The 24,045-nt window shown below is 42.5% G+C and overlaps 1 protein-coding gene across 2 annotated transcripts in view; it reads left to right on the top strand.

Moving 5' to 3' along the window:
• Positions 1-1,642: 1,642 nt before the first annotated feature.
• LOC119966149 (dynein heavy chain 11, axonemal-like) overlaps positions 1,643-24,045 on the top strand; it is a 622,669-nt gene continuing 600,266 nt past the window's right edge. The window contains exons 1-4 of one of the 2 annotated variants that reach the window (XM_038797431.1): positions 1,643-2,154; positions 7,625-7,768; positions 13,283-13,485; positions 23,729-23,918. In XM_038797431.1, coding sequence (XP_038653359.1) covers positions 1,930-2,154; positions 7,625-7,768; positions 13,283-13,485; positions 23,729-23,918 — 762 coding nt within the window. In that variant the 5' untranslated portion in view covers positions 1,643-1,929. The remainder of the gene's footprint in view (positions 2,155-7,624; positions 7,769-13,282; positions 13,486-23,728; positions 23,919-24,045) is intronic. The other variant, XM_038797432.1, reaches the window with a different exon arrangement.

Raw genomic sequence — 24,045 nt, 5'->3', positions numbered from 1 at the left:
TGGCTCCTTCATCCATCCCCTTATTTGCTCGTCCGTCGCCGCCCAGTGGTAGAATTGTAGGTTTGGGAGGGCTAGCCCTCCCCTGGATTTTGTTTTTTGTAGGACCTTCTTTGAGATACTAGCATTCTTCTCTCTCTCTCTCCCCCCCCCCCCCCCCCCCATACGAACACCATGATTAGTTTGTCTAGTGCTTTGAAAAGGGCCTTGGGGATGTAGATCGGGATGGATCTGAATAGGAAGAGGTACCTGCTTTGTGGGTCCGAAATGTAGAGGAGCAGGTCATCTGCATAGAGTGAGACTCTGTGCTCTCTGCCGCCCCTTTGGATCCCCCTCCAGCTTTTTGTTGCTGTGAGCACAATTGCTAGTGGCTCGATCGCTAGAGCGAACAGCAGCAGGGACAGTGGGCATCCTTGTCTGGTGCCCCTGTGCAGCTGGAAATAGCGGGAGTTGGTGTTGTTGGTCCGTACGCTTGCCATGGGAGTGTTGTATAGGAGCTTTACCCAAACGGTGAATCCTGTTCCAAGCCCGAACTGCTCCAGTACCTCTATGAGGTATTTCCATTTGACTCTGTCGAAGGTCTTTTCTGCGTCTAGGGAGACGATCACCTCCGGTGTTCTCTCCCCGGATGGGGTAATTATCATGTTCAGCAGGCGCCTAATGTTCGAAGTAAGCTGTCTACCTTTGACAAAGCCCGTTTGGTCCTCTGCTACCACCTCTGGCACGCAGTCTTCTAGCCTTTTGGCTAGAATCTTGGCCAGTATTTTGGCATCCACGTTCAGTAGTGAGATGGGTCTGTATGGCCCACATTCCGTTGGGTCTTTGCCTTTCTTCGGTATCAGTGAGATTGAGGCCTGTGCTAGCGTGGGTGGCAGTGTGCCCTCAGCCAGCGAGTCTATGAACATCTCCCGCAGGTGCGGGGCCAGTGCTGTCGCAAATTGTTTGTAGAAGTCCGCCGGGAACCCTTCTGGTCCCGGCGCTTTCCCCGCCTGCATGGAATTAAAGATGATTATAATTATTATTATTTCATCAGTCCTTGTCCTGTGATTGAACATTTATGTCCAGGACTTAAAGCCACCTACTACTGTGTGTAAGATCCATTGGTGGTTATAGGCTCCGGGGGCATTCTTTGAAGTTTTGTTAGACATTTTGCAGTATGGTACTGTTGATCTCGGCATGTGATATTTTGTGTCTTTGATAAAAAATGAAAAACATATTAAACTGGATATTTGAAGAATTACTTTTCACCTTTCTGTCCATACATGAAAGTGAAATAATATGGTGGGCGTTTCAGAGATCTGACCCATGACCACACCATCAACACCCCCCCCCCCCCCCAGTAAGTGAAGTATGACACTACTATGAATTGCTTTCCTGTGAAGTTTCTCCAGTGCATGCAGGTTTGTTATTTACTCCTGTGATTCATTGTGTGCACAAGTGCTGCACTTTTCTACTCATTTCACTTTGGTAACATGTACTATCTTTCCTGATGTTTTTGCTTGATAATCGAGATATTTTTCAGTTAATGTATGTCTATGAGCCTGTCAAATTGACGCGCAGGTTTCATTGTTTACATTGATACAAACTGATACAATTGTAATTGTTACCAGTGCACCCCCCCTGGTCGTGTTGGTTTGATCCGGTGAGACTGTGTGGATCGAAGGCATCAACCTGAAGTGGGATTGTTCACTGGCGGAAGCGGGGAACAGAGGTGAACGAGAGAAAGGCTACATTTCTTTCCCATTCCCCAGGAAACCAGTCCAGAGCAGAGTCCGGTTCGGAGAAGTCTGAAGCCTTCTTCAGTCTGTAAAATGCGCAGCTTCAATCTGAATGAATCGGATACGCAGTGAAAATAAAAGTTGAGCTCCAATTACCTAGACAAAATATACATTTTGTTGGAAGTCTTAAGTGCCAAAAATCAAAGTGAATCAAATGGCCGAAGAAGATGAGGAAAACCATGCTGAAAGTTTCGCAGACGACGAGAGGGTGCAATACATCGCAGACTGGATTGTCTTCTCATTGAGACTGCGAGCTGACAAATGGGTCAAATTCATCGCGAGCAAAGAGAATGAAAAACTCTTGTCAGATTTTCTTGAAAGAGAGTATATGCTGGTGTGGTTTGTCAGCGCCACTGGGCTCCTTACAGCCTCCTGGGAGGTAAGAACAGTCAGTGTTTCCACCATCCGCTCGCTCTATCCGGATCAGTTAATGAAGATTAAACGTTGCAACAGGTTGTGTTTAACACCCCTTCCCCCGAGTACCTGGGAAAAACACTGAAAACAAAGTAAATTAATCTTTTCTCAACCTCTTTCACGTGGGTTAACTGTGCTGCAATGTAATAATATTGCAAATGCCACGAAAAACACGCTTTTCTCGAATAAAAATGGAGTAAGGTAAAAAAAAGTTAATGGACATAAATCCTGCTTGACAAATACGAAGCGTTGCTTTTTCTTTTTAAAAAGAGATGAAATGTTTTGGTTTCATTAAAATTGTATTTGAAGAAAATCAGCCTTAACAAGTTTCGTTAAAACTTCTAATCGAGAATTTGAATATTGCTGCAATCTATTTGCTTACAGCACCGAAACAGGCCATTCGGCCTAGCATCCTTGTACTTGTTCCACACGAGCTTCCTCCTTCACCCTTTGTATAAAACCCATCAACATATTTCCATATCCCCATCTCCCTCCTATTTATCTAGCTTCCCTTTCACTGGCATCTATGTTATTCACCGTGACTATTCTTTGGGGAAAAGTGTTTCACAGTCTAACCACTTTTTGGGTCGAGTTTTTCTCCAGAATTCTTCATTACATTTATTCGCGACTATCTCATATTTATAGCCCTTATTTATGATCGTGCTTTCAATTGGAAACCTCTCTGTGTATCCTGTCAAACTCTTTCATTATCTTGTCACCGCTCGGTTTTTTCCTCGAGAAAAGAGTTCCAACCTGGCAATCTGAATAGGTATACTCTTTGGGATACAGTATGAGTAAATTTTCCATTTTCTCCAGTACCTCTGTATTCTTTTTTAATAATATGGAGACCAGAGCTATTTACAATACCGTAAGTATAGTTCAATCAAGGTTCTGTGCAAGTTTAACTTTTCTAATTTTCAATTCGATCCCTCTGGAATTAAACCCCAATGGTTTATTTGTTAAATTGTTTTATTAATGGTGTTGCTACTTTAGTAATTTGTGTATCTATTGTTAACCGTAGATAGTGTTTAATTTATGTAGGTACTGAACATTAATTGGTGATTCATTTGAATTCCTTTAAATAGACAAAGACTGAAACTGTGGATGTTGGGTTATGCGTAGCTCTGTGTGTGCGTGTGTGTGTATATGTAAGCAATTTACTTTCTGGAGTATAAGTCTGTACATCCAGATCCCTCTGTTTCTCTACCCTATGTGCACAGTTATTTTCCAAGCAGTATGCGGCCATTATTCTTCCTATGGATATGTTCTACCTCACACTTATCTATATTTTTCAAATACGTGACTCATCTACACATTTATTCATGACTATCTGTAATTTAGTCCTTCTCTGCATTATTTTGGTGTTGTCTGCAAATTTTGAAATTTTAATTCCAATTCCCATGTCCAGTTGTTTATGTGAACAGTGAGCAACAGTGATCTGCATTGAATACCACTTTCGCCTTGAACCCCCTACTCTCTGCATTCTATTTTTTCATCCTGCTTGTTATCCATTCTATTTCTTGTTTTCTGACCCCACGTGTTCCGACCTTAGTCTTGGGTCTGCTATGTGTTTTTTTTATCTTTTGGAAGTCCAGTTTTATTAGATCTGCTACATTACCTGGATCTATCATTTTTGTCAGTTCTTTCAATCAGGTTGGTCAAGCATGACCTCTTTTGAAACCCATGCTACTACATTTTCTGTTTCTAGATATTTTTTCTATTATATATTTGATTAAGGATTCCGTTATCTTTCCTAATGCCAACCTTAAGCTAATTGGTTAATAGTGCTTTGACTTGTTCTACCTCCCTCTTTAAACGTGGGTGTCACACTTTGTCAGCCAGTCTTCTTAACAGTTCTGACAGTAATGACCTTTTATATACATATGTATGGTATAGTGTCTTCACTGTCTTTCCTTAATCGGTTAACCACACATATTAAAACTTATTTTTATTAACAAAGTAGACCAATGCCATTTTATTCATGTATGTACATGTTGTAGACACAATGGGCCAAATGACGACCTCCTGCGCCATAACAATTCTGTGATGTTCCAAATGCACTGTTACATGAACATACTATTTTCAAAATTAATTCTTTTAGACAACTTGTTTAAGGAAGGAGAAAAGATTAAACCGGGTTATTGCAGTGTGTAACTGACCAGATAAACTTGGGTGTTCAAATCCAGAAGTGACTGCTGCCATTCCTACATCAGAACAGTGACTACAATTCAGAAGTGCTTAATGGGATTTAAAGTGCTTTGAGCCATCCCGAAAGATGCTATATAAATGGAAGCTTTAAAAAAATAATTCCTGACGTGTGAGTGCAGATGGACAAAGCCTTAAAAAAAGCCAAAGGAATTGTGGATTTTATAAAATGGGGCCGTAGAATGCAAGAGTGAAGAAGTAACGATAAATTTGTACAAAACATTGATTAACATACATGTGAAGTACCATGCTGGTTGACATACATGTGGAGTACAGTACAATCTGTTGCAATGGCTGCTTTGTTATACAAGGATCAGTAAAGACATAAGCCTAGAAATTTGAGCCTAGCTGTTTGTGAATGAGGAGAGGGTCAAGTAATTGATTTGTGTTGCTGAATGGGGAAGTCTGTGCCTCTGGTTTCCTGGAGCCTGCGATTGTGCTGAGTGCGGATTGAAGGAGCTGGAGATGTGGGAGATCACAGGTGAGGTGTGGGGCTGAAGGAGATCAAGGGTTTGGAGCTGGCACCTTGGTGATCATAGGTTGGGAAAGGAGACTGGTATGGTTTGGGACTGGTGAGGGGGGTATCAGGAGTGACAATGATCAGAAGAGGAGTTAAATGTGGGGTTGTTTTCCACAATTAGGTAAGTTGCTTTGTTTATTTCAGGTTCTCTTGGGCTGGTTTCCCTGCGTGCAGTTCATAATAGCACTGGCTCCAGAAAGAGGGCAAGGCACCAGGATTAGTTTTGGATTGCTCCATTAAAGAGTTGTTGAAAACACAGTGGGATAAGTGGCCTCTTTCAGTGCTGTAAATAATCATGGTTGTAAAAATTATTAAAAGTTAAAACAACTTCAAAAGGCTAGACACAACCATAGAAATGTGACAGCTCTAAAACTTTCCTGAATATAGGCCTGATACTTGTAGTTCAAAAACGGGGCTGGAACTTGTTTTAATTTAAGCTGCAAATATATCCAAAATTTTACTACTTGTATAATGGAAACTTTTGACAGAAAATGTTAATATTCTTTATTTTTTGAGAAATTATGGGCTTTTGTGATTATTTACTGGTACTCTCTTACTCAATCTGAATGCTCCAACTAATCCAAGCACCATGATGAATTGAGGCACTCTTGTCCCTGCTCCTAGTTCATACAAGCATTCTTCACTTCTTCTGTTTTATTTATGCTGGTATTCATTCACTTCCCTCTCTTCCCTTGCTTTACATTGGAACTTTCCTCCTTCTTCCCTCCCCTTTCCTTCATGCAGACACTGTTGTCCCTGTTCCTCTCCGCTTCAAGTTGCACACTCCTCTCCACCTCACCCAACCAAGCTCCCTCCCTATATTAATGTTGACAATCATTTTCTCCACCCTCAATTCAAGTTGGCACAATTTAGGCTGATAGTCTTCTCTCCCTATCTACTGCACCCTCACTCAGCACACTTGTTCTCGCCACTTGAGTTCTCACTGGCACTCCTTTCCCTCCCTTATCCTCCTGGCACTTTCTTCTTCCGCACTGCTCCCGACTCTCACTAGACGATGCTCAAGATGATTAAATGATGGTGTACACTATATGCATAGTATAAGCTGTTGCTATAAGACCAACATTTATTGGTCTACCTTTGTTGCCTTCTTGAACTGCTGCAGGTACTCCCACAATGATATTGGGTAAGGAGTTCAAAGTTTGTGACACTGTATAAACAGCACTATATGTTTAACTTAGGACAGTGTGTGACTTGGATGTGAATTTGGAGGTGATCATGTTATCACATGCACCTGTTGCCCATCTTCTTGAAGGAGATCAAAGGCTTGTGAAATTGAAGAAGTTTAATTTACTGCAGTGTATCCTGTAGATAGTAGACAATATAGCCATTCAACAGTGCTGCAGGGATTGGATGCTCAAAGTGTGGAGGGATTGCCATTGAAGTGGGCTGCCTTGTCCTCGATGGTTGTACTTCTTGAATGCTGTTCTAGTTGCACCCATTCAGTCAAGTAGAGAGAAGTCCTACTCCTGACTCCTACTGTATAGGTGTTGGAAAGTCTATGGGGATTCAGGAACAATTTTGCTGCTAAGCTGTGTGAGTACGTGATCACAACGAAGTTTGGAAGGTACTGCGCATGCCTTGCTGAGTTAAATGACGTATGTTGCTGTGGCCGCACAAAAAAAAGCCACAGCATAGAAAAAATTGGCCGTTCACCACAACAAGATTGTAAGGGGAATATCAATCTGGAGGTGAGCCACTTTCCACAAAATACCCACCCACCGACCTTCTTTAGTTGCCTTAGTATTTATGTAGCTGGTCCAGTTTAGTATCAGTGATGAATGTCATGGGGAAGTGGTTAGATACTCCTGTTGGTGATGGTCATTTATGTGGCATGAATGTTACTTGCCGTCCAGCTCTTGCAGCTCATGGATAATGGACTGTTTCATTATCTGAAAAATAGTGAATTGAACTTAACACTGCAATCATCAGCAAACCACTTGTGTCTATAAAGCATTGTATGTGCTGCAGTAGAGTGAGATGCAGTCACTCCACCTCAGAAAGCATTTGAAAGCATCATGAGGATCTTGAAACTGGTCCATTGAGGCATGAGGAGCAAATGCAAATTAGCTCAAAAGATCAGGCAAGATGCAAGTGAACTTTTGTACTGATGCTAGGTGGTCATTGTGAATGAGTTTTAATTTGTCAAGACCAGTAAGCAGAATATTAGAGACGCCAAGCCTAAATCAGTTCTCAGCAGCACAATTGGGGAACAGCAGTTGCAGTGTCCGTGGCGCTATTGTGTACATAGAACATAGAACAGTACAGCACAGAACAGGCCCTTCGGCCCTCGATGTTGTGCCGAACAATGATCACCCTACTTAAACCCACGTAACCCGTATACCCATAACCCAACAATTCCCCCATTAACCTTACACTACGGGCAATTTAGCATGGCCAATCCACCTAACCCGCACATCTTTGGACTGTGGGAGGAAACCGGAGCACCCGGAGGAAACCCACGCAAACACGGGGAGGACGTGCAGACTCCACACAGACAGTGACCCAGCCGGGAATCGAACCTGGGACCCTGGAGCTGTGAAGCATTGATGCTAACCACCATGCTACCGTGAGGCCCCGTGAGAAGTGTAGCACATTGCACATTACAATATTTATGTTTAACAGCTGGCATGTAAAACACAATTAATTCGTGTAAGTGACAATGTCTAATCACATTTTAATTTATTTTCAGTTACCTTCAAATTTGAAAAGTAAAGTTGTTTATATAATCAAGAAAATGAGAGGTCCCATTCTAAAAGAGAATTACAGAAGAACTCTACTGTTTGGGCACCTGTCTGTAACTCCACTGAATCAAATAACCACGTTGGTTGAAGAGGTGAGTGGCTTCTCAGATAAATTAACAAAACTAGAGGAACCAAAGTGCTTCATTTAACACTCTTATGAGATTGCTCTTACCTTGGTTTTAGTACTTAGATAATTATCTTGCCAAATTGAATTTCCGCATCATAACGCTAAAAATGAAATGAAATGTACTATTTTAATTATATGGTCACAAAATCAGCAACTATTCTGGAGTGACTGAAAACCAGGTCAATTGTAGGCCCCAAAGACTGGGAAAAGGGTTGTACAGTTAAAACAGATACTCGAGCCAGCCTTCAGTTATAATGGAATCAATTTTTTAAAAAAATAGTTTTTTCTTAAATTTAGAGTACCCAATTATTTTTTTCCCAATTAAGGGGCAATTTAGTGTGGCCAATCCACCTAACCTGTACATCTTTGGGTTGTGGGGGTGAAACCCACGCAGGCACAGTGAGAATGTGTAAATTCCACACGAATAGTGGCCCAGTGCCGGGATTGAACCCGTGTCCTCAGTGCCGCGAGGCAGCAGTACTAACCATTGCGCCATTAATGGAATCAAGTTGATTGTGGGACAGTAACTGTTTTCCAGAGGTGAGATGATAATTTGAATATTTTAATTGGGCTGCTTGCCTCAAATTTCAGCAGAGTTTTACTTTTAATGCCCATGGGTCGAGTTTCCTATAGTTCAAGAAATGCAGAAGCTAAAGGGAGGAGAGAACACTGGATCCATCAGGTGTGGTGTCTTTACTTCTGGAGGTAATTAATTTCTTCCTCTTCTCCCAGGGGAAGTGATTCAAGTTTCCAAGTTAGCGCCTTTCATTTGTATGTCTGAATATTGAATGTCAGCAGGTTACTTAATTCGTGGGAGGTAGGGGAGCATACTGGTCCTGTTGTCACCTATTCTTGCATGTCAGCAGGAGTCCTTTCTCTGCCTGAGGCTAATTGTAGCACTTGCATTGCTATTCCTGGCTAAAATCTGCTAATTCAACATGGACCTGAGGTTCAACTTGGACACTTCTTGTTCTGTATAGTGCAATATCATATCAGGTAGTGCAGTGTCCCTCAGCACCTGAGGCAGTGCTCGTCTGATTTAAACCTTCTGTACACCTGAGGAGGGAGCTGCACTCCGAACGTTAGTGATTCAAAACAAACCTGTTGGACTTTTAACCTGGTGTTGTAAGACTGCTTACTGTGCTAGACTATATGACAGACATAGCATAGATTTGTTAGGAGGTGTTCTCTATGCTTGATGATTTTCCGAAAGTATATATTAATTGAACTTTTAATTTGGACAGCTGCCCACCCATCTTGTGCTGGTGCAATTGTGAGACACCTGTGTAGCAGAATGGGAGAAATTTAATTGATGCACATTAATGCAGTGTTAACAGGCCCACAGCCCCTGGAAGGGAAGGCGGAAATTGAGAATGAGACAAGTAAATATGCTTTCAAACACTCCATTGATTTGGAACTGTTCCATAACTAAAAAGAAAAAAATACTTCTACATCCTGTGTACTTCCTTTAAGCTTTGCTTTTCTTCCCCTGGCGCTACTGTTGGTGCACAGAATAGTTCATTGTGACTGAAGTCAACTGCATGACATAACTTGCACTCTGTACTGTTTACCTGGTATTAGTCACACCCTGAAGACATTTGTGGGTGGAGTGATTGAAAACACAACTCATCTCTGCGAGGTTTAATATTGAGGATAGATTTTGAGTTTGCATGTCATTGCCAGTGATGAAGTACCTAACCTACACTGAACATATATTGGAGAATTTCAGGTCTGCTGCCTATGATTTTCCAACCATTTGATTTAAGTTTAACCAATCTAAGATATAGATTGGAAAAAAAAGACAATGCAGCGGAAATAGAATGAAATCTCACCAGGAAGATTAACTGAAGCCAAAATAAAACTGAAGCTGCATTTGTACAGTACTGTCTGGATTCCAGGCAGGCAGTATCCAATTAAAACTAATTGACTGGACTGTTCATGTTCCACGCAAATATGATTATACATTTGTGCAAAACGTCTGTCCTTTAGTTCGCAGTTTCAATATTTAGACACCAGGATTAGCAACATCTGCAAAGACTGAACATTTACCCAGGATACTTTTTAAAAAGAACGTCTGAGGCCATTTTACATTTAAACAAAAACTCATTTGACACTTTTTTGGCAGTTGCATATTTTTGGTTAATTGTTCAGTTTTGGCTGCATTTCCTCGGCACTAATTCAGATTGTTTTGATCTACTGATTTGTAGCATTGCAAGACAATTGCCTATAGCTGAAACATAGCTTGCAGCACAGTGTTAATGTCAGATGCATAAACACCTGAAGCACCATGTCTTCACTGACTGTTATCTAAAGACCTTCATGTTGCAACAGACCTCTGTGCATTGGGAGCCGCCACAGAAATATACCATCGGCTCCAAGCTGATTTGGAGATGGATTTCTACATCAGAGATTGCTGGAAGGTTGGATCAGACTGGATAGCTCTTTCAGCCAGTATGGACACAGTGGGATGAATGGCCATCTCCTCTGTTGTCAGTTTTTCTATATGCAAATAAAGGACCTTACTTGTAACTTTACTTGCACTTTGAGCCAGTCAGAGGTGGTACATCATTATAAGATCGTTATGATGGGATAACAATGACAGATGCATAAACACCTGAGGCACTATGTCTGCATTGACTATTGCCTAAAGATTGCCCTGTCACAGCAGATTTGTGTGCACGGGGAAACCAATGCCAAGCAGCTCAATCCTGGTCCAGAAACCTCCAAGTTGATTCCTAACTTTGACCTCCTAGCTTCCCCCCCCATCTCCAGTCACACTCGGAGGTCCCTCAATGAGATGGCAGCCCCTCACATCAAGTTGGTCAGGGAGGGTGAGAAGTGAGGAGCATACAGAGATCCTTTAGTGTGATTTGGACAGGTTGAGAGGGCAAATGTATCTGAATGGTCAGAGAGAGGAACGTGCAACGAGACCTGGATGTTCTCGTACACCAGTCACTGAAGATAAGCATACAGGCGCAGCAGGCAGTAAAGAAGGCAAGTGTTATGCTGACCTTCATTGCGAGACAATTCAAGTACAGGAGCAGTGATGTCTTTCTGCAATTATACAGGGCTTTGGTGAGGCCACACTGGAATATTGTGTGCAGGTTTGGTCTCCTTATCTGAGGAAGGATGTTCTAACTATAGAAGGAGTGCAGCAAAGGTTTACCAGACTGATTCCTGGGGTGGCAGGACTTGCGTACGAAGAGAGATTGAATCGGTTAGGGTTGCATGCGCTGGAGTTCAGAAGAATGAGGGGGGATCTCGTAGAAAGCTATAAAGTTCTAACAGGACTAGACCGGGTAGATGTAGGAAGGATTTCCCCAATGGTGGGTGTGTCCAGAACCAGGGGGTCACAGTCTGAGGATACGGGTAGAGCATTTAGGACAGAGATGAGGAGAAATTTCTTCACCCAGAGAGTGAGTGGCCTGTGGAATTCGTTAGCACGGGAAATAGTTGAGTCCAAAACATTGTATATTTTCAAGAAGCATTTAATACAGCACTTGGGGTGAAAGGGATCAAAGGATATGGGGGAAAGTGGGATTAGGCACTTGAGTTGGATGATCAGCTCTGATTATAATGAATGGCACAGTGGGCTTGAAGGGCCGAATGGCTTCCTATTTTTTCTTTGATCTTACCCAGCCACTTTCACATTTAGCACATGAACAAACTTATACTGTAGTGCTTTCTGCATGACCACAAGGCCCAAGGACCAAAATCCCAGGCTTCTTGGACTTCCCCAATACTGCGAGCATTCTGTGGGTGAGGAGTCAAAAATGAATGCTACCGATGGGTGAGTCATCCAAAAATGAATGCTGCAGAATTTTGGGTCTTGCATATCTTAAAGAAAGTAGCCAGGAAAAGGAGGAGACAAAACCTGAGATGCTGCGGAGAGGATATGACAGTTGCAGAGAAATAGCGATTTAAAAAATGTGAGGTGAAAGGAAAAGCCAATTGAAATTCTACTTGGCATCAATCTGTTGAAAATTGCAAGGTAACAATGTCTGCCTCTTGGATGCCCAAGTGCAGCTCCCCTGACTACTTTGACACCGCTTACCTGTGAAGCTGCAGGATTTCCCACATCACCATTCTCTAGTCGTCTTATTAATGAATGTAACATTTTACGTCACTGCATTGCAATATAGTATTACAGCGAGTTAAAAATATACGTTTTGGTTATGCAAGTCATTATAAAGTGTCATTGTTTCTTACTGGCGAAATGTTTACACATAAATAGAACATTTTATTGTAGATTCATTTGATTATAAGCATCAAGCCTAAGACGTCACTTTCTTTGCTACTTGTTACAGAAGAAAAATATGCTTGTTTTCTGTTCCGCATTTTGTTTATTTAAGTTGGTGTGTCGAGTGGTAAAAGGAAATCTCAGTCTCCTACGCTAAACAAGATTGCAACATGTTGTTTCTTTATCTGGGCCAGATTCAGCTATTGGTTTTCTGTTATGAACAAAGCACAGCAAAGAGCTTGTCTGTTCCATCTGTTTTGTTTTATGCACTGGTAACCATGGAGTTAACAAGTAACTATCACCAATACAACCACAGCTAAACTGTTTTGTGGCTATTTGTTTATGCTTACAATAAAATATTGTGGAGAAGATTTATATGCTAGGAAGAGATCTGTGCGTTTGATAACGTAAAATCTCATGATGGTCACGGTTGAGATGCCAGAGTCAATAGCTATACTTGCTAGATATCTGTGTGCTCTAATGATGTAGTGGCAACTTCAATAGGTTTAAGTAAATTCATTGTGGGGTAATTTCCTGAATGCTCATTCCTGGTGTGATACCATGGGCTGAATTCTCCGCCGTTGGGATTCTGCTTTTTGATTCTAGTTCTCCGTCAGTGGGACAAGAAGATCCCACCAGCAGGAATAAATCTTTTAATAAAAAAATGCAACTCTTAAATGAGTTTCATTACAATTTTTCTCCAGCTTTTGTTCCAGTATTCTCCCCTTGTCCTGCTGTTTCAAAGGTGGAGGCCATTACTTGGGTAGAGTCAATGATGGTCCTCCAGAATCTCACCACACTCTGATCTTCACCTGAAAACCACGCACACACTGCCAGTTCTGGTCATTTGGATATGATCCAGAAGAGAAATCCTCTTATGATTATTTTTCTTCCTCGCTGTCATGTTGTAATTTGAAATCTTGCAAAAATATATTTTAAAATTCACAATCTCCTTATTAAGATCACTGAACTGCGCAGAGATCAAACCTGGGTCTGGCCAAAATGACCCAGTTACACACTAGATCCAAACTTTGGCCATAGATAAGAAAGGACAGATTACCACATCTGAAAGTGTTATGTGCTCGTCATGACAAAGAACACCAGCTATGTCATAACTAGGCTGTAATGTTTTGATACGTTTCCAGGTTTGGTCACATGTTATTATTACTTTGTAATTGTAGCACATATTATTAATGCAATCAATTAAACTAATGAATGTTCCCCTGACATTTCCTTCAGGTTTTGGTGCCAGTTCTTTCAAACAAGAGAAGCCACAGAACATGGCCACAGTTTATTTCACAAGATGTAGACCGTCATGTGGAAAATATGAGAAACCAGGTTTATGTTGTGAAAGGTCAAGCATTGGGACGGACTCTCCTGCCTATACCAAGCATCGTAGCCAGAATGGGAGGCAACAGTCAGAAACAGGGGAATGGGAACAAGTAAGGTGAAAAAGTTAAATACTTGTAACAAATGCAGGTGTTAACACTGCTCTCATACACAGTTGAAAGTGACATGTTGTTCAGTTAATTACTTTAGAACTTGCCCATCTATGTTAACCAGTAATTTAAGAAAACCAATTCATGGACACGAAATACACGCTGGGGTAGTTTTGAGTTTTGCTAGCCGTGCAGTAATGTGGATTACCTGCCCATCATAGAAATCATCCAGTTTGTTATCCAGTGTCACCAATGTCTGCACACTCTGGCCTGTTACAGATCAGGTGGTGCAATTCTAAATGAGCCCCTTTGTGTCTCATACACTGATAACTGTTCACAGGCAAATGGTCACAGCTGTCTAGGTGGGCTGCCTAATGAATGCTAAATACAAAGATCACCAGGGTGTGAGAAACTTTTTAATTGATTACATCTGCTTAAGACCTGGCCAGCTGTCTCATTGGTGAGAAAGATATCATGCTGAGTGTGGGCCTTGTTCTTTTTTATGAACAGTTCTATTAATATCAAATAACCATGTTGTTTCTCGGTGCTTTTGAAAGTATTTATGATTGGCACTTTTATTTATTCATTGAAAGATACTATTCATGGCTTGTATCAGTTAGGACATGTCCCATGTCAATGTTTCTTGAGTAATACCTTCACTGTGCTAGGTAGTTACTAGCCTTTTGGAACACAAGAATATTAGATTTCACCTAAGTAGCATCATAGGCATTGGTCCAAAGTGCAAATATTTTTTTTTCAAATTTAGAGTACCCAATTCATTTTTTCCAATTAAGGGGCAATTTAGCGTGGCTAATTGACCTAACCTGCACATCTTTGCATTGTGAGGGTGAATGTGCTAACGCCACACGGACAGTGACCCAGAGCTGGGTTCGAACCTGGGACCTCGGTGCCGTGAGCCAGCAGGGCTAACCCACTGCGCCACTATGCTTCACTTAAAGTGCAAATATGATGCCGCTGAGAACAGCTAGAATTTTGAGTTATTTTATTGTTTGAAACAGAGACTACACAAGGATCTGCAACATAGCAGCATGGTAGCATGGTGGTTAGCATAAATGCTTCACAGCTCCAGGGTCCCAGGTTCGATTCCCGGCTGGGTCACTGTCTGTGCGGAGTCTGCACGTCCTCCCCGTGTGTGCGTGGGTTTCCTCCGGTGCTCCGGTTTCCTCCCACAGTCCAAAGATGTGCGGGTTAGGTGGATTGGCCATGTTAAATTGCCCGTAGTGTCCTAAAAAAGTAAGGTTAAGGGGGGGGGTTGTTGGATTACGGGTATAGGGTGGATACGTGGGTTTGAGTAGGGTGATCATTGCTCGGCACAACATCGAGGGCCGAAGAGCCTGTTCTGTGCTGTACTGTTCTATGTTCTATAGCAAAACCTGCTATTTACTGTTGCTTCAGTTTGATTTTATTTATTGAATCTGCCCTGTAGCTCTCTACCCTAGGTAGAAGGTCTGCCAGAGTGATATATGTTTGTCAGTCAGAGAAATCAGTCGTTCCCTGTGGAATTTTTATTAATTAGTACCTATGCTTCAACGGCAGCAGCATTCAATGTTTGCCCTATGGCTAACTGGTCCAGATTACTTTGTGCATATTGCTAAATGTTGCATAATAGTGAATGTAGCCATGCTTCTCGAACCAGAGACTTGTTTTTTTTTACAGCCGATGCATTCAAAAGTGTTTAAATCATAATGTTCAGCATTTTTTGAAGCATGCACATACATTGCTTCCTACTTGCCAAATTGCTTAAATTAAACACTTAAGTCCTACCACAGAACAGGAACTCGGCTCCTACTTTGCAAGCTCAAGTGTGGTTTCTCACACCACTGTTGTGTGTCTGCTCCCCACTCCCATGCCATTCATTCCCTGCTATCTGCCCTTCCCGCTCTTTTTGCTGCTTTCTTTGGCCATTTTGGCCGTTCCCTGCTATTCACTCTGCACCTCCCAACCACTTCCGGTTTCTCCTATTCCCTTTATCCCTTTCCTCCTCAAGTGGGAGGGAATCGTGCTGGCAGGTGGACAATGGACTGGGAGCAGGAAGAGTGGCAGAGGGAGTAGTGAAAATAATATTCTTTCCTCTCTTTGTTTGCTCTCCACCATCGTTTTGTAAACAGCTTCCTGATCTTCTTCGGCGATCACTTGCTAATGAGTATGATCATCCACCTGAGACACTCCGTGTCACTGATAATTGGTTCTGTGGGTCCTTTCGTGACTGATGAGCCTTATCCTACAGACGCATCTTTGACCACACATTTAGCAGATGTTTCCACGACGCGGAATTGGTCTTGTACTCGAGGTTGCTGGCATTTCTTTCTCATGCTCTTCTTGCCGTCGGGTATTCTCAAAGAATTGTGTCCCTTCTATCAGGGGGTTCCTCAAAGTAGGTCTCTTCTGAGCAAGGGTCTCCCAGTCATTGATGTCCATGTTGCATTACTTGAGGTAAGACTTCAGAGTGTCCTTTGAAGCTCTTCCTTTGTCGTCCTCTGGCTCAGGTGCCTGCCTTGAGCTGGGCAAAGAAGATTTACTGTATCTGTCCTGTCCCAGTCAGGACTTTGGCATCCTAAATAATAATAATAAATTGCTTATTGTCACAAGTAGTCTTCAGTGAAGTTACTGTGAAAAGTCCCTAGTCGCCACATTCCGGTGCCTGTGCGGGTAGGCCGGTACGGGAATTGAACCCGCGCTGCTGTCCTTGTTCTGCATTACAAGCCAGCTGTTTAGCCCACTGTGCTAAATCAGCCCCTAAAGGCATGGCAGGCCTAGCGAGTTGGTTTTGGATGATGACCGCGATGCTGGTGCTCTTGGCATTTTCAAGCACGCTGATGTTATTACGCCTGTCCTCCCAGCTGATGCGGAGAGTCCGTCTCAGTGAGCATTGATGGTATCTCTCCAGGACAATGAGGTGGTGTCCATGTTTCTGAGCTGGGGGAGTTTTGCCTCTGTGTTTGTGTGGGGGATAGGCGGGTTCCCCGGTGCTTATATGTGGTGTGGTTTCCCTTCTCCATGTAGGGGAAGGGGTTGTTCAAGTGCTTGTGTGAGTTGGGGCAGGCCCCCTTATCCATGGCGAGGATTGTGGCCTCGTAGTATTTAAGTAAGTAAAGTAAACATTGCCTCAGATGACCGTAGGCTGCTTTGCCCTTTGAGGGGGAGAGCTGACTGGTGTTGATTTAACCTGGAGGATCACCACACCTCAGGCGAGGGCAAGGTTAAGAAGATGGAGCCTTCATGAATAACCTCAGTTGGAATGGGAATTGAACCCGCCGTGTTGGTTTTGCTCTGCATCACGAACCAGCTGTCCAGCCAACTGAGCTGAACCTGCCCCGTGGCATGTATGGGGGTAAGGGGAGAAAGGTTTTTTTCTGTAAGGGCAGAATGAGTCATTCATCTCTGCCAGCTCCATCAGGCTCTGCCCTGCCAGTGTGACGGCGTCAGAGACGCCTGCAGCATTTTCTTTCTCTCAAGTGCTGCAGTATTGGGCGAGAAAAGTGGGCTGTGCATGCAGGGAGCTGCACGTTGGTTTTCTTGCCAGAGCCATCACTTGGAGAAAATATTGGAAAATTTTGCCCTTTATATTGTCTCTTACCTAATTACCTACGTTAATCAACACTTAAAAGTGTTAGGTAAGTTGGTCTGAAACCCTCCATGTGTCTATGCTGCATGGTGTCTGGTTTTCGTGGTAAATAAAAACTTTTTAAAATGAAAAAATATTTTTATCTATAACACATGATCCTGTGCATTTTATACTTCAGTACAGTTTTATAGGTTTGTGCAGAGCAAAACCGAATGTAAAATACATTGCCTACAGAATATTTAATAGAATACCCAGGATCCAATCCAGGAAAATGTAATTGTGTAATTAAAGTCAGTCTTCCAACCTCTCCAGAAACATCTTATCCTTTTTTAGTATTATCCTTCTGATTCAGGTGAGGAGATTGCCGAATGAGCCAAGTTGCCAAGGTAAGTACACAAAAATACTGCAACAAATTCACCTGGTGTCTGGAAAGTACAGCTATACATGATGCGACCATCAATTCACACGAGAAGAGGATACTGGAAGTCTGCAGAGGGATTTGGATAGGTTAAGTGAATGGGCTCGGGTCTGGCAGATGGAATACAATGTTGACAAATGTGAGGTTATCCATTTTGGTAGGAATAACAGCAAACGGGATTATTATTTAAACGATAAAATATTAAAGCATGCCGCTGTTCAGAGAGACTTGGGTGTGCTAGTGCATGAGTCACAGAAGGTTGGTTTACAAGTGCAACAGGTGATTAAGAAGGCAAATGGAATTTTGTCCTTCATTGCTAGAGGGATGGAGTTTAAGACTAGGGAGGTTATGTTGCAATTGTATAAGGTGTTAGTGCGGCCACACCTGGAGTATTGTGTTCAGTTTTGGTCTCCTTACTTGAGAAAGGACGTACTGGCGCTGGAGGGTGTGCAGAGGAGATTCACTAGGTTAATCCCAGAGCTGAAGGGGTTGGATTATGAGGAGAGGTTGAGTAGACTGGGACTGTACTCGTTGGAATTTAGAAGGATGAGGGGGGATCTTATAGAAACATTTAAAATTATGAAGGGAATAGATAGGATAGATGCGGGCAGGTTGTTTCCACTGGCGGGTGACAGCAGAACTAGGGGGCATAGCCTCAAAATAAGGGGAAGTAGATTTAGAACTGAGTTTAGGAGGAACTTCTTCACCCAAAGGGTTGTGAATCTATGGAATTCCTTGCCCAGTGAAGCAGTTGAGGCTCCTTCATTACATGTTTTTAAGGTAAAGATAGATAGTTTTTTGAAGAATAAAGGGATTAAGGGTTATGGTGTTCGGGCCGGAAAGTGGAGCTGAGTCCACAAAAGATCAGCCATGATCTCATTGAATGGCGGAGCAGGCTCGAGGGGCCAGATGGCCTACTCTTGCTCCTAGTTCTTATGTTCTTATGAGACGAAGAGTTGAAGTGAACACTGATTTTAATCAGCTAGATCTGTGCCTGCCTGCGACTGCTCTGCACTGAGTGCTGCCTACAGGCTGCTGATCTATATACCTCACCTGAGGGGGGGCGGAGCCATAGGCAGAGCCCACAAGGGCATCAACATAATACAATACAATGTAATGCAATACAATGGTGAATGGTAGAAGTAATACATTCACAATACACATTATATGAATTTATATAGTTGTTTCATAAGTTGAACACTGTGTTCCTTGTCCAAATTAGAATGTCATCATAAGATTACATTATGTACTCAAGTTTTGTTTACATCATTCCCACCAGGGCAGGGGCCTCCCAGGATCATTAACTAATATTCAGCAGGAGTTATCTGGACAGTTTCTTTCTGCTGTTGTCCTTTTGAAATGCTGTATATAGCTCCGCGGGTCTCTTTTTTAACAAAAAAATGTTTCCAGTTGTTTGAGAGATCTGGCTGGTTGGCTGCTTAGCTGAGGGATCATTTTCTTGGTGGGAAACAACTTGAAAATGGGAGAGTGCTGTTCAGATTGATAATCAAGAATGACATTTATCTTGTGCGAATTAGACCCATGAGGTTGAGCAGATTGTGTACACAGGCTTGTGTTAATAGCCTTGGTTGTGCCTGTGGTTCCAGTGAACAGGTTAAGTTTATTTTGAACATTTGATAGGACCAGATTTCACAATAGAAATAATAGTAAATGTGTCGGCACTTGCCGTCTTGATTCCTCTGAAGCATGGAATCACTGACTGCAACGTCTAGAGTCCACACGTGCAGAAACTATTGTTAATGATTCTATGCTTCTCCATACAGCACACTATTGAAGTGCTCCTTGAATGCAAACAAGTAGAAATTGCTGTCTGGGTTTTTAATGATGTACGAAGTTCATGACTACTTTGTAAAAGCTAATTTCATGTCAGTGAAATGTCAAGTTTTTCACGATGCTAAAAGAAAACTCACCACTTTAACATTTCAATTAATGTTTGTTAATGATATTTTGTCATCTACCATAATCCATACGTATGTTCCAAACAGTTATTCCACTCTCTGTAAAATTTTAATGAAAAGTGGGGAAAAAATGTGTGCTGTTTACTTCCTAGCTTGTTGTCTGAGGCTGACATTTTTCACGTGGCGATGATTGGGTCGGGGGTGGGTGTTGGAAGGGTGTGGGAGAGCCTAGGGACTCCCCTATGGTGAGGTGGGGCTTGAGGGGCGGTCGGGGGTTGCGCTGGGAGGGATTGGGATGCCATTTTTAAATGGCTCCTGATCTCGCTACACTGAGGAGTTCCGGTGAGTGGAGCTTGCTGTTGACACAGGACCTTGTGTTCCCTGCTGAGACCCCTATCTAACTGGGGGCATGTTAAATTATGGGGTGTCTCTCAGCATTGTGAGCGATGGGAAACACCTGGCTAACAGTGCTTACTATGGAACTTTGTTCTCATTTGGTTAAATCGTGCCCTTGACTTCCTTGACTTGGCGCAGATTCAATTAACGTCAGAAAATCCACACCACAGAAGTTGCTGGATCTTTTGTGGGCAGTTTTCTTTGAGGTCACTGGCAAGTGATGTCCCGTTGCCGTGACCCCAATATCCAGGCTTGAGCTGACAAGTGGCAAGTTACATTCGCGCGACACAAGTGTCAGGCAATGATCATCTCCTACAAGAGAGGATCTAACCATTGCCCCTTGACATTCAATGGCATTACCTTTGCTGAATCTCCCACAATCAAAATCCTGGGGGTTACCTGTAATAGGTCCACGGAGGTAGAAGTCAAGTCACCAGAATTCCTTTTATTTACAAATCCAACAGCTGAACAACCATGACCATTCAGTCTGCTGTCTATACCAGGAGTGCAGAGGATCTGACACTCCCTGTTATATACACAGAAAGGGGTTCCTTGATTGGGCCACTAATCAGGGAACTCGTATTCTAATTGGCCAATCTCAATATCTGGCCTAAGTCATTACATTATCATTGATCAGAAACTGAACTGGACTAGCCACATTAATACTGTGGCTTCCAGGGCAGGTCAAAGGCTAGGAATCCTATGGCGGGTAATTCACCTCCTGACTCTGGGGTGGTCCTGGTGGATTGGAAATTAGCAAATGTGACACCACTGTTTAAAAAAGGAGGTAGGCAGAGAGCAGGAAATTATAGGCCAGTGAGCTTAACTTTGGTAGTAGGGAAGATGCTGGAATCTATCATCAAGGAAGAAATAGCGAGGCATCTGGATAGAAATTGTCCCATTGGGCAGACGCAGCATGGGTTCATAAAGGGCAGGTCGTGCCTAACTAATTTAGTGGAATTTTTTGAGGACATTACCAGTGCAGTAGATAACGGGGAGCTAATGGATGTGGTATATCTGGATTTCCAGAAAGCCTTTGACAAGGTGCCACACAAAAGGTTGCTGCATAAGATAAAGATGCATGGCATTAAGGGTAAAGTAGTAGCATGGATAGAGGATTGGTTAATTAATAGAAAGCAAAGAGTGGGGATTAGTGGGTGTTTCTCTGGTTGGCAATCAGTAGCTAGTGGTGTCCCTCAGGGATCCGTGTTGGGCCCACAATTATTCACAATTTACATAGATGATTTGGAGTTGGGGACCAAGGGCAATGTGTCCAAGTTTGCAGATGACACTAAGATGAGTGGTAAAGCGAAAAGTGCAGAGGATACTGGAAGTCTGCAGAGTGATTTGGATAGGTTAAGTGAATGGGCTAGGGTCTGGCAGATGTAATACAATGTTGACAAATGTGAGTTTATCCATTTTGGTAGGTATAACAGCAAACAGGATTATTATTTAAACGATAAAATATTAAAGCATGCCGCTGTGCAGAGAGACCTGGGTGTGCTAGTGCATGAGTCACAGAAAGTTGGTTTACAGGTGCAACAGTTGATTAAGAAGGCAAATGGAATTTTGCCCTTCATTGCTAGAGGGATGGAGTTTAAGACTAGGGAGGTTATGTTGCAATTGTATAAGGTGTTAGTGAGGCCACACCTGGAATATTGTGTTCAGTTTTGGTCTCCTTACTTGAGAAAGGACATACTGGCACTGGAGGGTGTGCAGAGGAGATTCACTAGGTTAATCCCAGATCTGAAGGGGTTGGATTATGAGGAGAGGTTGAGTAGACTGGGACTGTACTCGTTGGAATTTAGAAGGATGAGGGGGGATCTTTTAGAAACATTTAAAATTATGAAGGGAATAGATAGGATAGATGCAGGCAGGTTGTTTCCACTGGCGGGTGAAAGCAGAACTAGGGGACATAGCCTCAAAATAAGGGGAAGTAGATTTAGGACTGAGTTTAGGAGGAACTTCTTCACCCAAAGGGTTGTGAATCTATGGAATTGCTTGCCCAGTGAAGCAGTTGAGGCTCCTTCATTAAATGTTTTAAGGTAAAGATAGATAGTTTTTTGAAGAATAAAGGGATTAAGGGTTATGGTGTTCGGGCCGGAAAGTGGAGCTGAGTCCACAAAAGATCAGCCATGATCTCATTGAATGGCGGAGCAGGCTCGAGGGGCCAGATGGCCTACTCGTGCTCCTAGTTCTTATGTTCTTATGACCCCCCCAAAGCCTGTCCACCATCTGCAAGGCACAAATCAGAAGTGTAATGGAATACTCTTCACTTGCCTGGATGAGGGAAGTTCCAACAACACTCAAGAAGCTCAACACCACCCAGGCCAAAGAAGCCTGCTTGCTTGCTCTCCCTCCACCACTGACGAAACGTGGCAGCCATGTGTACCATCTACAAGATATACTGCAGTAACTCACCAAGGTTCCTTAGACAGTACCTTCCAAACTCACAACCACTATCATCTAGAAGGACAAGAGCAGCAGATACCTGGGAACCCACCACCTGGAGGTTCTCCTCCAAGTCACTTATCCTCCTGACTTGGAATTATATTGCTGCTCCTTCATTGTTGTGGGCCTACTGGGGAACCTCCTGGAACTCCCTCCCTAACAGCACAGTGGGTTTACCTACATCTCAAGGCCTGCAGTGGTTCAAGAAGGCAATTCACCACCACCTTACTTGAGATGGTCAATAAATGCTGGCCTAACCAGCGATGCCCACATTCTGTAAATGAATTAAAAAAAAAACAGAATCATGTTTTTTTCCCCCCATGTAGTTTTCCTTGCTCATTAACTTTGCTTGTCCTCTGTCTTTCCAGAACCGCATCCCTGAATGATTGTTTGGTTGCCTATACACTAACATTATTATTGAAACAAAAGCTTATGTTAAGAAACGTAGTAAAATCACACAAAAGCCAGTATATTTATTATTGTGATGCTGTACTACTAATTTACAAAAACAAAATTCAATTTTAATTTAAAAACAAGAAAGTTAAATACTTTTGTCTTTTTTTCTTCAATTTTTTTCTATTTTAATTTTACAATTACGTTTTTCTTAGTGGAAATGATTCGTCTTTTTCCCTTAATTTTAACTTGAATATGTGTTTGTTATTCCTGCCCTCCCCTCGATTCTGTTGTCCTATTTGGAGTTGGGAGCTATTTAAGAAATTTGACCTTTGGCTAAAGAAGAATCTTTTCCAGATTTCTTGGTCACCAGACGACGAAGATTGTTGTGTAATGAGTGTAGAACATCAGAAAATTGTAAGGCTACTGTAAGCTATAATATTCAGTTGCTCACTGTTAGCTGACAACAGCAACCACTGTAACCAACACAGAGAATTCTGGAAACAGTCGACAGGTCAGTCGTATCTGTGAAGAGAACAAACAAGTTAATAATTTAGGTTTTCGCTCTGTCAGAGCTGAAAGGCATTACAGATGAACAGCATTTTAACAAAACAAGAGGAATGGGAAAGTAGCACAAACACAGGACAAAGAGAGGATGGCTGGCAAAGTGCTTAAGTGTAAATCAGGAAATGATTGAATGACAGAAGTGATAAAAGCATGCAAAGATAGGAAGCAGAATGAGAAAAATCAAATAAATAAATGCCAGCCAAGAGATCGGGGTGAATTATCCGCCTCCCCGGCTGCGTGTTCCCCTGCAGGGCACCGTCGCTGGCAGAGGGATTCTCTGTTGCTGCTGCAGGCCAATGGGATTTCCCATTGTAGCTATGCCACGCTACTGGGAAACCAGTGGGCAGGGTGCGCTGCCGGCGGAACGGAAATTCCTGCTGGCGGAGAATTCATCCCAGCACTCTGTGGTGCTTTGGATTCCCTTTTAGTGGTTTAAGTGCAGTTTCAATTAATAATATTTAATGGAAGCTACATTTTTAGGGCTTTTCTGTCGCCTTTCTCCTTTGTGCACTTTAGGCTGGATCGTTATGACCGGTTAATAGTTCATCCAATTGAATCGATGGTAATCAAATGGACTCATCAAATTCAGGATGTACTGAAGAAGGATTCTTCGGAACCATTGCTGCAAGGATTAAATCCAGATCCAAAGACAGAGTTGGATTTCTGGAAGGCAAGGAAAGAAAACTTGCTGTGCATTCATGAACAAGTAAGTGCAGTACAAACATATATAATGGAGCACTTGTTGATTCTCACTTTACTTTCAACTTTCAGTCAGTACCATAAAGTGGAGAAAGTTCAGTTTCCATTGTCATAATTGTTTATGAATATGGGCA

Source organism: Scyliorhinus canicula, chromosome 5, assembly GCF_902713615.1.
Source record: "Scyliorhinus canicula chromosome 5, sScyCan1.1, whole genome shotgun sequence".
Classification (NCBI taxonomy): domain Eukaryota; kingdom Metazoa; phylum Chordata; class Chondrichthyes; order Carcharhiniformes; family Scyliorhinidae; genus Scyliorhinus; species Scyliorhinus canicula.
The sequence above is the reverse complement of the archived record's forward strand: the minus strand, read 5'-3'. Positions and strand labels throughout refer to the sequence as shown.